Consider the following 15,311-nt stretch of genomic DNA (forward strand, 5'->3'; position numbering starts at 1 on the left):
TACAGAAGAGCTGTTGCTGTCTGCAGCAAAAAGCATGGCAACAGAAATGCTGAGTAGAAAGAAACTGACTTTACTATGCCTTTCAGATAACACTGTTGGATGCCAAATTCAGTGGCTGAACACGTTCAAAAACCCCTTACATATCAAATCAAAAGCAGATTCTGTTTTACCTTGTGGTTAGAGGAGTCCGCAAATGTTGCTGCTCTCACTGATTTACTTGAATAGGAGAAATATGAGTTTGGAAAGACTTTTGTGTTTTGTTTTGATGCCATTTAATGATTTATGTGCAGAAGATACAAAAGAAAATAATATGGGAGGAAGTTAGTGCACTGGATTTACGCTGGTGTTGTGGATTAAATGGTAGCCTTGGTGGTTCTGATTCGTAAGGTCCATGTGGAGCTTTATCATAGTAGTATCTGGTAAGGTGCCAGCCAACCTGAGCTGCATGAACTGCTGTTAGGAAAGGTGGATCTAACTCCATTTGTGTTGTGACTTCTTTTCTTCAAACTATTTTTCAGAGTATTCCCTTCTTCATTGCTTTTATTGGGCTGGAGTTTGCTGTCAGCTGGGTTCAGAAGCGTAAGCTGTCAGGTCGGATCAATGACGGCATAAGTTCTCTTTCTTTAGGCATCCTGTCTCGGCTGCCAGAGTAAGTAGATGTGTTATATTAGCTTAAAAATGTTTTTTAATCACTAACAAGGAAGAAAAGAGAATTATATATTGAAGTTGTTATTGCTAACCCAAAATGATTAAACAAAGCATCTGGATCTTTGCTAAAATGAAATTGCATAAAGAGTGTAAATGTCTTTCTAATCTGTAAGCCTGAATATGATACTTGCAGGATATTTTGCAGCTCCAGTTATATTCATCTATGTTTGATCTTGGCTGTCACCTTTTGCTGATTCTGGGGCTTCAGCTGACTTAACCGTATATTATGTTAGACTGCGTGTTAAAATCTGAGTTTTCAGTCATTAAACTTCAGAAAGAAGAAAACAAAACAAAACCAACAAACCAAACCAAGTCCATTATTTTCATTAGCCTTTAAAAATAAAATTGTGTGCATATAACCAGATTGATAGAATTGTGAATATGCATGTGATCCAAAGTCCTTTGAACTCAGTCATAATCTTGCATTTGACTTCAGTGGATTTTAATGCTGGAAAGAATTGTTGCAAACGTGATCATCTGATCTACTCTCCAATGTAAACGCCATAAGGTTTACCTGAAGTAGTTCACAGTGAACAGAAATGTATTTTAAAGAAATATCCACTGTGGATTACTAAATATCCAGTAACAGGGAATCCAGCAAATTCTTTACATAAATTGCTGTAAATGTTTTTCAGAAGCTCTAACTACTTCCAAGGAATATCATGTTTTAGATCTGCCTTTGCATGATATGAGCTTCCAGATGACAGATTTTATTATGTCTTTTCTGTTAGAATGGGATTACATTTCTATTCCCCATGTATGAATTTACAGTTTACCATTAAGTTGCATGTAATCTGTTCATTACATGAAGAAAAGTTTCTATTATTTGAATTTGACTACCTGGTGTATTTTCAAGTCTTTCAATTATTCCCACAGTCCTTTTTCTGAATCCTCTGCAGTTTTTCAGCCTTCTTGGTGTTGATGTCTCAAGTGCACTCCATATTTTGGAAATTACTACATCAGTGCCAAATAATGAAGTAATTTGTTCTCTATTTCTACTTGTTCCTCCCTTTATGTATTCCAGGACCTTTGAGCCATCTTTCATCCCCAAATATTTTTTTTAGATTCTGTGGTTTACATTCCAGATTCACAGGCAATATGTTCTTATTTGGCCACACAGAAATACATGGATTGTACATTTGGTTGTCCTGAAATAGTTTGAATCCATGAAATGTTGTCTTTTTTACTTAGAGATCCCTGATTTTTGTAATTGCAAATTTTACTAGAAATCTTATCCTTCAGTCCATTTTTTAAAGTTTCCAATCAAGAAATGTTTTGACAAGGTCTATGTCTGTGGCTTTAAATTAGATACAAAGACAACTTGTGATGGATTTTGTTAGTTTTCAGTAGTAAAGATCATGGATGAAGCCTTTTAAGGATTTTGATAGATAAATATTGTCACTTAGAGACACTCTCGCAAACTCTTCATATATCTGCAAGTAAGAGGCATGAGCTTTCAGCATGAGAAATAGTCAAACATAAAGTAATGTCCATGTTATTTGAGAATTTTGTAAAGCTATTTTTGCAGCTAGCGTACAACCTATATACAAATAATTTTGTTGCTTTTAATATGACTTTTGTGAGCGTGATCTTTAAGGAGAAACAGCCCTGATAAAGGCTTACTCTAGTTTGCATGCAGCTAATATGGAAATACTTCAAATGTCACTCCTTCAACTTAACCCATATTTTCTAGACAGTCATACACTTCACAGCTTTACCATGCTAAATACTTACTTCTTTCATCTGAAATATTCAGGACTGATTAAGTTAAACAAGGGCACTGAGATACATGTAAAATAAGTTTGAATGGCTTTGCAAGACCTTTTGGCTTTATTTTAAGAATACTAAAATACTTCAGATGCACTTATTCCTGGAAGAAATGCTTGCTAAGAAAACTAGTGTTGTGTATGCGGAACGCAGCTTTGCAAGGTGCCATCTACTTTTATTATTTTGGCACTCAGTACTTTGCTACAGAATTTGGCTTGTGGGCTAAGCAGTTTTCTTTCGGATAAGAATTATTTTGCAAGGTTGTTTCAACTGGGTGAACCAGATGACCCTTAAGGACACAAAATTCGCAGGATCAAACAGATCTGCAGGATTGGTACACTTATTCTTTGCTACACCAGCACAAGGAGTCTCTTCCAGGTTGTTTGTGCCGCTCTCATGGTTGGAAATACAAGACCTTCCTCAGCAGTTCTTTCCAAAAAAAAGTTCTGTAAAGCTTTTAACTTTCTGGCTTAATGTGAAAAAGGATGCAAAATACAGACTTTGTAAATTATTTAATTGCATGTTAATATCAGAATTCTAATGGTGACTGCTTAGTGTAACACCTCTCTTGTAAGAAAGATGAGTTGTGAATAATAGACTGGCTAAAAAGGCTTGAACTGAAAATACAGAACAGTTTACCCTTCTGTCTTCTGCTTCCATGGTGTGAAAGAACTGGGTCAGGAAAAAAAAGGGGAGGGAAAAAAAAGCACATACAAAATCTGTTGCTAAGACTTTCACTTCAGTCCTTCCCTTTCAGGCAGAAAAAAGGTAGGGTGTGAATAATTGACTGGCTAAAAAGGCTTGAACTGAAAATACAGAACAGTTTACCCTTCTGTCTTCTGCTTCCATGGTGTGAAAGAACTGGGTCAGGAAAAAAAAGGGGAGGGAAAAAAAAGCACATACAAAATCTGTTGCTAAGACTTTCACTTCAGTCCTTCCCTTTCAGGCAGAAAAAAGGTAGGAAAAAAACTGCTAAAACAATATTTCAGCAGAACCCACAGCATCAGGGGAAATAGTAGTGCAAATCATTAACAGCTGAAGGTTAGATTAACACACCATTGATTGTATCCTCTCCTAGGGACTAATTTTCATTTTCTCAACTAGCAGCAATGGTTTGCCACTTCCTTAAAAAAGTCTGTGGTTGAATCTAAAATGGTGGGCTTCAGTCTATTAGTTAGAATGAAGCTTCTGATGCATCATTGCAAAGAGGTCTTTACATTTAATGAAAAAATTAGGAGTCACAGACCATATTCAGCCTCTAAGTATGTTTTTCCATTTCACAGTCTGTATAACAGAAGTACTGCATATCTTGAGGGAAAACAGTATTTATTCAGTGTTTCTTACTTCATTGTTGGAGAAAATGCAAATCATAAATTACTGATATTTGTATGCCAAATATTAAAAATGTAGGTGCAAGAGGAAAAGTCTAATCAGACAAGGCAATGTGTTTTGTTTTCAGGCTTATTAGACTCAACAGCATGTAGTAAGTTGAATTGCTTTGTGCGTACATACGGTCCCTTGTAAAATAGCCCATACATTTCTTAAATATAATTTTCTCTGCCTTAATGCATACTATGCATTCCTCTGCATGTATGAATACTAAATATTATACGCAATGAAAAGTAATTTGGGGGAAGGGGAAAAACTTGATTTACTAAGCTTACTCCCAGCATCCTAAATGTTGGTGGTTAAAAAATTTCTGAGAACTTTTATTCTAAATAAATAACTTTTGTAACTAACCATTGCCAGGAGACTTGAAATGCTGCTTTAAAAATATTCTCCCAAGAGAAAGCTTATTTTGGGTATAAATATCCACTATACAAGTATGTGCATTATTTCATAATGACCCATTTTTCTTTTAAAGCAGCAGAACATAAATCAAATCAAAAAGTGTTTGGGGGATAACTGAGGTAGGTACATTTTCAAACTATATGGGAAAGTCTCCGTTCTTTCTGGTCATGCTCAGTTGCCAATTTTTAGTGTTCAACTCTGCAACAGTCATACAGTGCATGAGTGTGTGTGTATATATATATGTCTAAGAGTTTTGTCAGTTGAGACTGCAATGAACTTCTCAATTTCTTACAAGAATGTTACAATTTGTATACATTATTTAGTTTGGTTTTTGAAACAGAGGAGATTACAGTTCTCTGAAGTCTTGTTGAACATCAGAAAGGATTGAGAAAATGCTTTTTGGTTAGTTCATGCTATTATGCATCTCAAGATATCAGCACATCAGCAATAATTGAATCAAAACAGTAAAAATACTGTTTCTGCTGTAGACCAGTGTATTCACAGTTTTTTTATGTCATGTAGATTTTAAATAATCTTTTTCTAGAAGTTAGATTGAAGAGGCAGTTTCATGTACATTTTAGACCAGTACTGCTGGCAAATGAAGCACGTTTGACTGACTTGTACTTCTGGTCACTCCTTCGTGCCTCTGCACCTTCTCTCCCCTTTTGACAGCATCAGCATTTCTGTTGCCATGTGGTGAAGTGGCCTGGGAAGCAGGTCCAGCACCACACCATCATATTATATTAACTTGCATAAATTCTTACTATGGCTGAGCAAAGTCTTGTGCTAGTATAAGAAATGGGCTTGGAAAAAAGCAGTCAGGGTTGCAGGACAAGAAATACTCCATTCTTTTGTAGCATTGCTGACTTATCTGCTTTAAAACATAAGTAAAATGACAATCTGAAATCTAAAGTTTTCAATTCTTAATAGTAGCAATATGCAGAGCTGATTAGAATACACTTGGTTCAAGTTGGTGCAAGCAGTTCACAACCATGTGGAGCTGGCTGTGTCCTGACAGAATACAAAATACTTGCCTGCATGGATTTATCGATTTAAAGTATGTCCTAGTTTCCTGAAGTATCTACTAGATACTTCACATATGACTATTGAAAATTATAATCTCATAAATTAGTGATTGCATCTCTTAGAAGAAAATTTGATACATGCAGTTTCTCGTAAATTATATTTTCACTTCAAGACTTATTAGGTACATTTCTTTTCTCCACATCTGTTTGACTAAGGCTTTGGACAGATGTTTATTTGCAGCATGGTCAGATGTGTTGCTCCTGATCCAGCTGCCCCCTCAGATCTGCCAACATAACTGCACATTTAATTGCTCCCTAACCTGGTCCTGACAAAGTGATCCAGCTAAAAGCAGAAAAAAAAGCCCCCCAAGAACTATAAAAGAGGTGTTTAAGCTCAGCTGCATTCATTTTGACAGAGCCAGGTCAGGGAGCAGCTATGTGTGCAATTATGCTGGCAGGTCTGAGGGCTGGTAACCACCACACTTAGGGCAGTGATGAGCAGATGGGGCCAAACGGGAAGGGTAATCACTTAACCTGGATAAATGGCAAGTAAAGCTGCCATGCCATGCCCCTAAACCAACCTAACTTCTGGCTACTGCACTTCTGTCCTTCCTGTACTCATTTACGTAGTCCTCCCTTTCTCTTGTGTTGGTTCAGGTGCTCATCTGATCCTGTGTGGAGTTATTTCAGTTCACTGTGCGAGCAAAAAGGCATTTGCTTAAGTCAGAGAGATAGGCAAGTGAGTGGGAATGGGACAGCCAAGAGCTGTCACGCTCTAGGCTCAGTCTCCACTGAACCTGCAGTAGCTAGCTGTGGCAGCTTAAGACACTGTGTATCAGTAGATGTTTCCAAAACCAGAATCTACTCACCTTCCCGTTACTCCCACTCTCCAAGTAGCACTAGGTAGTTATATATTTCATAAAAGCACCCTCCTGGCTGCACGGACCCATATACACTGCTAAATATTCCCACATTTTGCCAAAGGTCACAGCCCTCCCAGCTCTGTCAGAACAGGTTTTGAAATAACTCACTAATCTTCTGTAGGTAAAGCAATTGAAGTAGGATAAACAGTTTCAGTAAGAGGGTAGTGCTGTGCAGCAGAAGCTGGTAGCATTTTCAGCAGGCAAACCTGAGTCTGGAAGGGGATTTTCTAAATCAGTTCAGTTAAGCTCATGGCAGTGACTGTTTACATGAACAGTCTTTGGTGTAATTACATTTTTTGATCTGGTTTGTCATTGATTGAGTGGAATTAAGTCAGTAAAAGTTAGGATAATTAATCCACGCAAGAGTTACTATCGTCTCACTACATCAGTTTAGCACAGTTTTATAAATTTGGTGTAAGTCATGCTGTGTCCTCAGGCAAGTCCAAATCCAGCTGTGCCCAGTAAAGATGTTAGTGCTTCCTACCTGCTGTCAAGTGCTCATCACCAACTCTGTAATCTCCTGTTACCATCTCCACTTCTCTCAGTGGTGAGTCCCTCCCAGGCATATCCAGCAACATTACCTTCAGTCGTTCAAACTGTAGAATTTTGTTAACCTCGTTCCTTTTGTTTGAAGCAGGCTGGAGAGCACCCGTGTGGGCAGAGCTGCTGGCAGCGCACAGGAGTACCAATGAGCAACTCTAGACAGCCTGGCATGCAGGGAGTGCTGCTTTTTGGTGATGATTAAGGAAAGTTCTGAGCCAGAGTTAAAACTGTGGAGTTTCTAATGAAATGACTTATAAGCCACTAAACATTAAAAGGAAGGATTTGGGAGACAGACTTGAGAGAGTTGGGACGTTCCCAAACTGATTGACTGAAACAACTGGTAGTCCCTACCTACCATAATGCTCTAGAGATTGCTGTATTTCACACAAGCCTGTCAAGGAGCCAATTACTCTTTTAGGTTGTAGCCTCTTGCACGGACACAGCTGTTTGTAGAATGCATATTTGTCTACAACCTTAGTATTGCATCGTTGCCTTTTTCTATGCAGTGGGGCCAGTAAATGGTTTGGTGATCGCCTGTTCATGAATGGCAGAGCCCAGCTTTCCACCTGCCATGTCTTTAGAAACAAAGACAAGCTGTCAGTGTGTTTTCTCAAATATACTTGTGCTCTTCTGTGAAAGTACAGACTGAACTGAGTTTACCCTTATTGGAAATATGTTATTAATTAAGTTCAGTAGTCTCTGTAGCTCACAAAATATACCAATTTCTCAAACCTATTAAATGTTGTGTAGATTTTTATTCCACATTTCTGTATTTAAGATAAATTGTGCAAGCTTGCACTCATTTTGAAAAAACTCTAAGGAACTGCTTCTGTGTAGAGTACCCTTCTGACTGAAGCACTTCTCTGCTAAAACATGCATTAAGGTTGAATCAGGATTCCACTAGATGGAGCACAGGGGTAGCATTTTTAGAGCTGGTCAACCTAGTTTCCTGGGTCAACACCTAGAAGTTACGGAAATTGGGGAAAAATTCTCTTAATGATTCTGTAAATCAGTGTTACAGATCTAAAAGAATAGACTTTCACCACTGTGTATCATAGGCAAAACAAATAATTTTAAAAGTTCAGAAATATGACTAAAACAGTTCAATAGAAATTCTTATGAAAATATTTTTCCTCATTTCATCATTTAATGTGCTATGATGTCTCACTGAAGTTATTTCACTATATTTCTATAAACCATAGGAACAGCCATCTGTTACTGGTTCATTTCTTCTAGATAAATTCAGAAGAACTAATCTGAGTTGAATAGAAATACCCTTTTCTCTTTCCTCATTACTTCTGTTTGTATGTGACCTTTGAGAATATTATAGGCTTGTTTCTAATCTAACAAACTGTAATGCAAATTTGCTGATTTCAGTGGAACAACCAAGTAGGAGAGATCAAAATCAGATCCTCTATTGGAAAAAGGTACTAAGTAAGCATTTGTATTGCACTTATATGGTGCTATTTATACAAATATTGAAAAGTCAGGTCTGTTGCCTTGCCAGAAGACTACATTCTAGAATCTCCCAGTATTGTCTGTCCTGAAGTTATTGGAGCAGAATTTATGGCCCAGTGTGCTGGGCAGGTACAAATAGGTCTAAAGAAGTACAACTTCCATTTTCTTAAAGGAAGAAGAATAAGCTACAATGCCAGAAGCTCAGTTGTACTGAAGTTTTTGAAGTAGGATTTGTAATCTTAAAAAGATCACATGTAGTTAAATTTACCAAAAGACCTTGCATAAACTTAGGGCAAAATGTGTTACTACGATGGATTATATCACTAAAGCCAGTGGAATTTATCATGAAAATATTTAAGTTGTGATGGATTTTTAATTGAGTGCTTATTTATGTATGAAAGAGCAAAGATAAACAACAAGTAACTTGAATTATATAGACAGGACTTGGACTTAATAATAAAAAGCATAACACTGACTTTTGTTCTTTTCCTTCCAAAACCTGTTGTTTCATGTTTTATTCCACCCACTACTGTAAATTAATATTAGTGTCTTAAATTAGAGGTTAAAAAGTGAAGTGAACAGGAGTAGGTTTGAGGAAAAGGTCGGTTCTGTCAGACAAAACATTATGCAATACTGCGTACAATACAGCTATAGGGATACCAAACTTGCCTCCATTTTACTTCGTTTTGCATCTGATAGGGTTTTTTCCTCCTTGAGGAAAACTGGGGATTTGCATTACTTAAACTTAAAATGCTAGAGAAGAAAGCCATACTGAGGAAGAGGAGAGGCTTTGATTCAGCTTTTGTGTCTGGTGGGAACATTTTCTCAAAATGTAGGTGCTATTTCCTGTAATCAAGGGCTTTCCAGAGCCTGATAATCATTTCCCAGCTGTATCATTTTGGTGAATTATTTTTTAGCCTTGGGTTATTTCATGACTGGTTTTGCATATTAAGAATGGGAGAGGATCATATTCATCTTGATGATAGAAAACAGGGAATAGAACTCCCACAGCTCCCTCTCCCTTTTCCTCCACCTTGTGGAAAGTTTGGCTTTGTGCTAAAGCGTGAAAAAAGCATTGACTGCAGTATGTCAGGCATATTTCAGCTCGATTTGTGTCAACCCTAATAAGTCAGCTGACAAGGTAATAAATTGGGTGTCTATTCAAGACCTGGCACCTGTACAGGAAATAAAAGGGGATTTCAGTTGCAGGAGGTTTGCTTTGTTTTGCAAATGGACCTTTTCTCAAGGCTCCTCTACCTCCTCCCCCCCTTCTCCTCTTTACTGAAATCATGTTATCAAAATGTTTATTTCAATTGTGACTGGAGCCAGTTTTTCATCTGGAAAAGAAAGCTTTAGGAGTATCCTTGGAAATGGAAATCCTTATGCTTTCCACTTTGAAACAGAGGCTTACAGAGCATTTAATTATTCATGTATCCTGCTGTTACATATATGGTCTGAATAATTTCAAATTATTGAGGAGAAACTGCCTTTGTTCAACATTTTGAAACCTTAAGTTCATGTAGTTTGAATCAGGCTAGGAAAACTGAATTTATTTAACCCAGGGAAGCTGTATAAGTAATATCTCACTATTATTAATGATAATATAACCCTATGACCAGGGTGTCTTAACATGTTTCCCTCTGTGTCTGACCTCCAAGGATGCAAGTCTGTTAGAGCCCTTGAGAGCCGAGCTTTTGTAGGTCCAGCTGTAGAGTTGTGTTTTTAGCTCAGGGGCCCCAGGTCGGTTCCCACTGTGATGTGAGGTGGTGACTGCAATAGCAGTGAGAGGTGAGGCGGTTTTCTTGGGGTCTTCACTTTTGATACACAGATCTTCCTCCATGCTCGGAAGAGAGACAACAGCTACTGTCTCTGACTGTTTTCCCTTCTGGTGACTGTCCTGGGCACCATGGAGGAGGTCTCCTAAAACTTTGGTTTCAGGCTCTAAGGCTGATCTGTGAGCTGGAGGAAGCAAAATGGGAGCTTGTATTCTTTGAAATGGGAAGCTGTCTTTTCTTCCAATTGACATTCCTCCACCTTTTCCCTCCTTCATTGTCCCATTTGGATCTACCATAAGTAGGTCTTAATTTCCACATTGAGCGTTCATCTCCCAGAATTTCCTTTGTGGACTTTTTTAATTAGAGGAAGTGATAATCTGACCCAGTGGAAGAAGAAAGGGGGAAATGGTTTATTAAAACAAATATTATCACCTTTGAGTAAAGTATGTATGAACTTTAGAAACAAGGAGACAAGAACGCTCTCTCAAAGTCAGAACTTTGAGTTGCCTAAGTGCATGCTTTGCACATAATAAGAAAATTTTCAGCAGAAATGTTCAAAATCCAAGAAGATAAATCTATGCAATGTATATAATAAGGTTTTCTATACAATCTGTCTGTTCTAGGATTTATTCCTTCTTATGCAGAGGATTGGACTAGATGACAGAAGTCTTACCTATCAGCTTCTGTCATATTTATGGTTAAAACCTAACATTTAAATGAGGAAAAAGTTTTCTTAAGTTCTCTTCAGTATTTTCAAGAAGTGAAAATGGAACTTGAGGAAGAAAAAAAAGGGGCAACATAAACTTTTAAAACTCCAAGTGAACTTTCAGAATCGTAATTGAATGCAAGCTCTGGACTTTCCTATCTATCACACTGTAAATTTTTTAAAAATACTTAGCTAAGCAACTCTTCTTTCTCCAGCATTGCATGCTGATATGATGGATTACTCTAAATTAATTACAGTAATCAGCTAGTGTTATGTGCTGTAGAGTTGTGATTCAAGCATGAAGGAAAGAATGTACAGCAAATTACATATATAAAAAATGTGTTGCAGGGTTAGCTCAAGTTTTACACCTTGGCCTCAGCCTGTGGAAAAAAAAAAAAAAGGACTCGAGGGTGAAATACCAAAAGCTGATCAAAAATAGAGGAAATGTACCAGTTCACATATCTTTGGATGTACTGCAAAAGCATTGTATGTTAATAAAAGCAAAAGAATAAAGTAAGAAAGCAGTACCTAATAATAACTGATACTCTGTGTTGCAAGAGGTGTTTTAAATTTCCTGGTCATTGAAAAGATGTTAAGAAATGCCCATTTCTTTTGTTTAAATAATATCAGCTCCCTTCTGACCTGTTGTGAAAGGGATTGAGAATTTATACTGAACTTTGCAGATGCCTCATGAGGTGAATTGCAAAAATCTGGTTGGACACATATAATCTTCTTTAAAAATATTTATAGAACACAGCTCTTATGAAAATTAAACATGTTCCAGGTGTGTATCGTCCAACTTCTGGGCATAGCTAAGCTTATTTTGAAGTGGTAGATACACCTGTCATTGCTAGTCAAGAGAAAATCTTCATCTGCCAGCTGCTGAAATGAAACTTCAGGGGTTTTGTTGTGTTTTCATTTTGTCCAAGAGAAAAACTGGGATGATTGTAGTAAAGGTAGGAACGAGTTGCAGGAAAGTTGTGGCAACTGGCTGTGGAAAAGATACTGGTTCTCTTCTTCCCGAGCAACAACAACTTGCAATGCTTCAGCTTCTCAGGATAAAATGGTGGATGCGATACTGTTCTGCTTGCAGGCTAGTATTGGGAGCTTGGGATTTTCAGTTGACTTTGTTACTCATTAATAGAGAAACTAGCAGCACAGAAGCTCAAGCTGTTTCCTTCTAGCCTTATTGAAAACACCATTATGGGAAGAGGTGCTAATGCCAGAAGTATAAAAGCATGGGGGATGGTTCGCAAGCTGAAACACCCATGTTTGCTGAAGTTCCCTTGTGTTTCAGTGCTGCTACCTGAAAGGACAGGGTGTGGCCAGACTGCTTTCAGGGATGTTTTCCAGGCTTGTGAAATAAGGCTTTAGAGGAGAAAAAGTATATGTCCTTTCTTAGTTTTGCAGATTCAGTATCTTTGGGGCCATGCTGTAAACTATATAAAAATTAATCTAACTGAAAAAAGGAAACAAAAAAACCGCAGGGTTTGCGAAGAAGTACCGTTGAGAAGTAGCACTGAGACAAGAATGAGCAGATATGGACAGAGAGATGCATGGAGATTCTTTTAGCTGATTTCAATATAAGGTGAGGCTCCAGGTGAGACTAAACTGAGAGAGAGATATTGGTCTGTGGCAGTCTTTTAGCTGAAGTTTTGCAAGGCTGTGACACCTATGTGCAGTTTGTTACCCCGTCTATTCAAGTAACGTCTTGCAGTTAACGCCATTTCCAATCTCCATTTGAACTTCCCTGAATTTGAATCTCTCAGACTTCCTCCAACTGTGAATATGATTTATAGATTTCTGAAATCTTGCACAACTTTGTGCAAAGGTGGTGTTCCGATAATTCCTCCCCCCACCGAAAAAAGACCAACAGTAAAATGTCTGAGAAGTAGATCAGTTTTTTCTGTGTGTAGCTGGTGGTGCTAATGATAATCTTATTTCTGACTCTTGGGCACTAAACTGAGGTGCATTTAATCCATTGATGTATAAAAAAGGATATGTGTGACTTTCCTACAATTAGTATCTTTTCCCTACTTTTTTTCTGCTCGCTGCTTTTCAGAGGCTGCCCCAGTTCAGTTCACCACAGTCCCACACACATTTTCAGCAACACAGCAAAGGGGGATAGCAGGAGAGGGTGTGAGGAAGCTGCTGCAAATCATGCTGTGTACAACTCTCTTCTACAAAAATGCCAGTTTAAATATACACCAATCTGCAGCTGAGGCATCACTTCACAGCTACCTAAGCCAGTTGCCAGCTGGGCCACCCCAGTGCCCATGGTCTCTCATCTCCCCCATGCTGGGGTTAACACTTCCCAATCTGTCAAAAAAACTCACCCAGCAAAACCAATGCAATTTGTTTAGAAACAGCTCAGCCTCCGAATTGGTGAAATTCTGTGAAATGAGGTGCGAAGTGGTAGGTGGTGGGGCACCGAGGGGAGGATGTGGCTGTGGCAACCCAAATTTCTATTAACCTGAACAGCTGTGGAGAGTTACCGCTGAATCTGGCCTGCCCATCCCAGAGCTACTTTCTCCTGCTCCTAGTCTCAGCACTGACCTGCATTAGGTCAGGTAGCTGCTCGCTCTCTGTAATCCAGGAACTCGGCAGCAATAAAAGCTGCTGGCTCGTGGCTTTCCTGCCTTTGCAAATTAATTATTTTTTTCTCCCCCTTTCTAGCAGTCCTGCCATTTTTCTCTACCAATTGCCCTTTCCCTTCTTTTCAAAGGCAGTGGGCTTTTTCTCTTCCCGCTGCATTTATGCTCTTTTAAAGTGAAGTTAAGTGATATGCTGAGCAGACTGAATATATCACTGCTCCCCAAAGTCCTGTCACCTTCCATGCTCTTCCTTATCTTGGAAATAGCCAAGGTATTTTAATGTCATATGTTAGTGTTTGAGCATAATTTCTGCTATACTTCAGTAACTTCTGACTTGTGAGTTAGCAAGGCTGGGTTTCTTCCAGATTTGGGAAAACGGGAACACCATAGCACCTGCAGAGCACAGGTGTGCTTCAGGCTTTGAGCATGCCTAATGCCACAACACAAATGGTGAGTGGGTGAGGGTTGATTTTAAAAACCTCGTAGACCTTAAGCAAAAGTTCCACTAAAGTCAATAGTAGTATTACTTGACAGAGGTTGCAGAACTTGGAGAGACTGGTTTTATGTGTTACAAAAAGACTCCCATCTGATAAATATATAGTAAAAAGGTTCTGTAATTAAAGTTGACAAAATTAATGATAAACCTTTTTGGATCTCTATTTCAGTGTTTTATTCAGAAGTGTTGACTTAATTAGTTATATCTACATATGGAATAACTACAGACTCCTTGAACTGCCTTGGGACTCACCATGGACATGGTATTTGACACTCCTGGGAGTGGATTTTGTATACTACTGCTTTCATCGCATAAGCCACGGTAAGAGTTAATACGTTTTTCATGTATTAAAATACAAAGTATATTAATTATTTATTAATAAAATGAGGTAATTATTTTTGTTCCTATACTTAATCTACTCTAAGCCTATATAGCTGCTCTTCTTTCCCAGGATTGGCAAAGACTCACTTTTACTTTGAGCATGAAAAACAGTTTGTGTGTCATACTCTATATAATAAATGTGACTTTGTGAAAAGAGAGAATATCATTCTGAAAGCAGTACCACAGCGAAAGTGAAGTATCACAGGAAAAAAATAGGAAGGATGTAAAAATTTAGGGTTTGTATCCCTATGTGCCTGTATGAAAAATACAGCACAGTACAGATAACTATTTCAAAAGAACTTCGTGGATGTACAAAATGGAGAGCAGTGAAAAGCAAGGTGGCTAAAATAATGACAGGACAGCCGGCTAACTTCATCTATTTCTGTGTGTTTTTAAAAATCTTTTAAAACATTCAATCATTGTTTAATTGGTAAATGAATAAAAATGTTTCTGTACTTTATATATATGGACATAGATATACATGTATGAATAAGGTATTTTAGAAATCCTGTCTGCAATTAACACCTGACTACATAAATATGAGCCTGCCTTGGTTTTTTTCAGAAGTACATTTTTAACCCTACTTACTTTTATACATGAAAGAGAAAAAGCACAGTTTAGAAAGGATTTAACTTTTATTTATTGTAACAATGGAGCCCATGTAAATCATGTCAGTCATTTCTGTACATGTGTATTGTGAAGATGTAATAATATCGATCCCTATGTGTCTGTCTCTTTACACATTTCTGTTCTATAGTGACAACATATTTTTGCTCTAGCCTTTTATATCCTATCTGAAAAATGCAATAACACTTTCTATCAATCCTAATTTTGGGCCAGATCTAAAGTTCATAGCAATGAAATAAGAATCTTCTTGTTGTTTAAGAGACTTTGGACTGGACTTCTCAAGGCAGAGTGCCTACAGCTCGCAAAAGCTGTGGGATCTTGTAACGATAGGTTATGTAATGTGCTTTCAGAAAAGGGAAGATGTTTTGATGCCAATAGGTCAGCGGAATATATGGAAGTAGGTAAGAAAGAAGCCTGAGCTGCTGCGGGGAGTGGGAGGGAGGAAGGGTCCCTCCAGGGTGGGGATGGCAGGCGGGTGTGAGAACAATGCAGGGTGGGTGCAGGGGGACAACAATGG

The 15,311-nt window shown here is 38.0% G+C and overlaps 1 protein-coding gene across 1 annotated transcript in view; it reads left to right on the forward strand.

The window, feature by feature from the left end:
• Positions 1-518: 518 nt before the first annotated feature.
• Positions 519-15,311, forward strand: part of AGMO (alkylglycerol monooxygenase) — a gene marked incomplete at both ends in the record, with an annotated part of 96,926 nt that continues 82,133 nt past the window's right edge. Inside the window, 2 exons of the mRNA XM_009703043.1 lie at positions 519-649; positions 13,956-14,107. Coding sequence (XP_009701345.1) covers positions 519-649; positions 13,956-14,107 — 283 coding nt within the window. The remainder of the gene's footprint in view (positions 650-13,955; positions 14,108-15,311) is intronic.

This window comes from Cariama cristata, unplaced genomic scaffold (assembly GCF_000690535.1).
Source record: "Cariama cristata isolate BGI_N322 unplaced genomic scaffold, ASM69053v1 scaffold19626, whole genome shotgun sequence".
Taxonomy (NCBI): domain Eukaryota; kingdom Metazoa; phylum Chordata; class Aves; order Cariamiformes; family Cariamidae; genus Cariama; species Cariama cristata.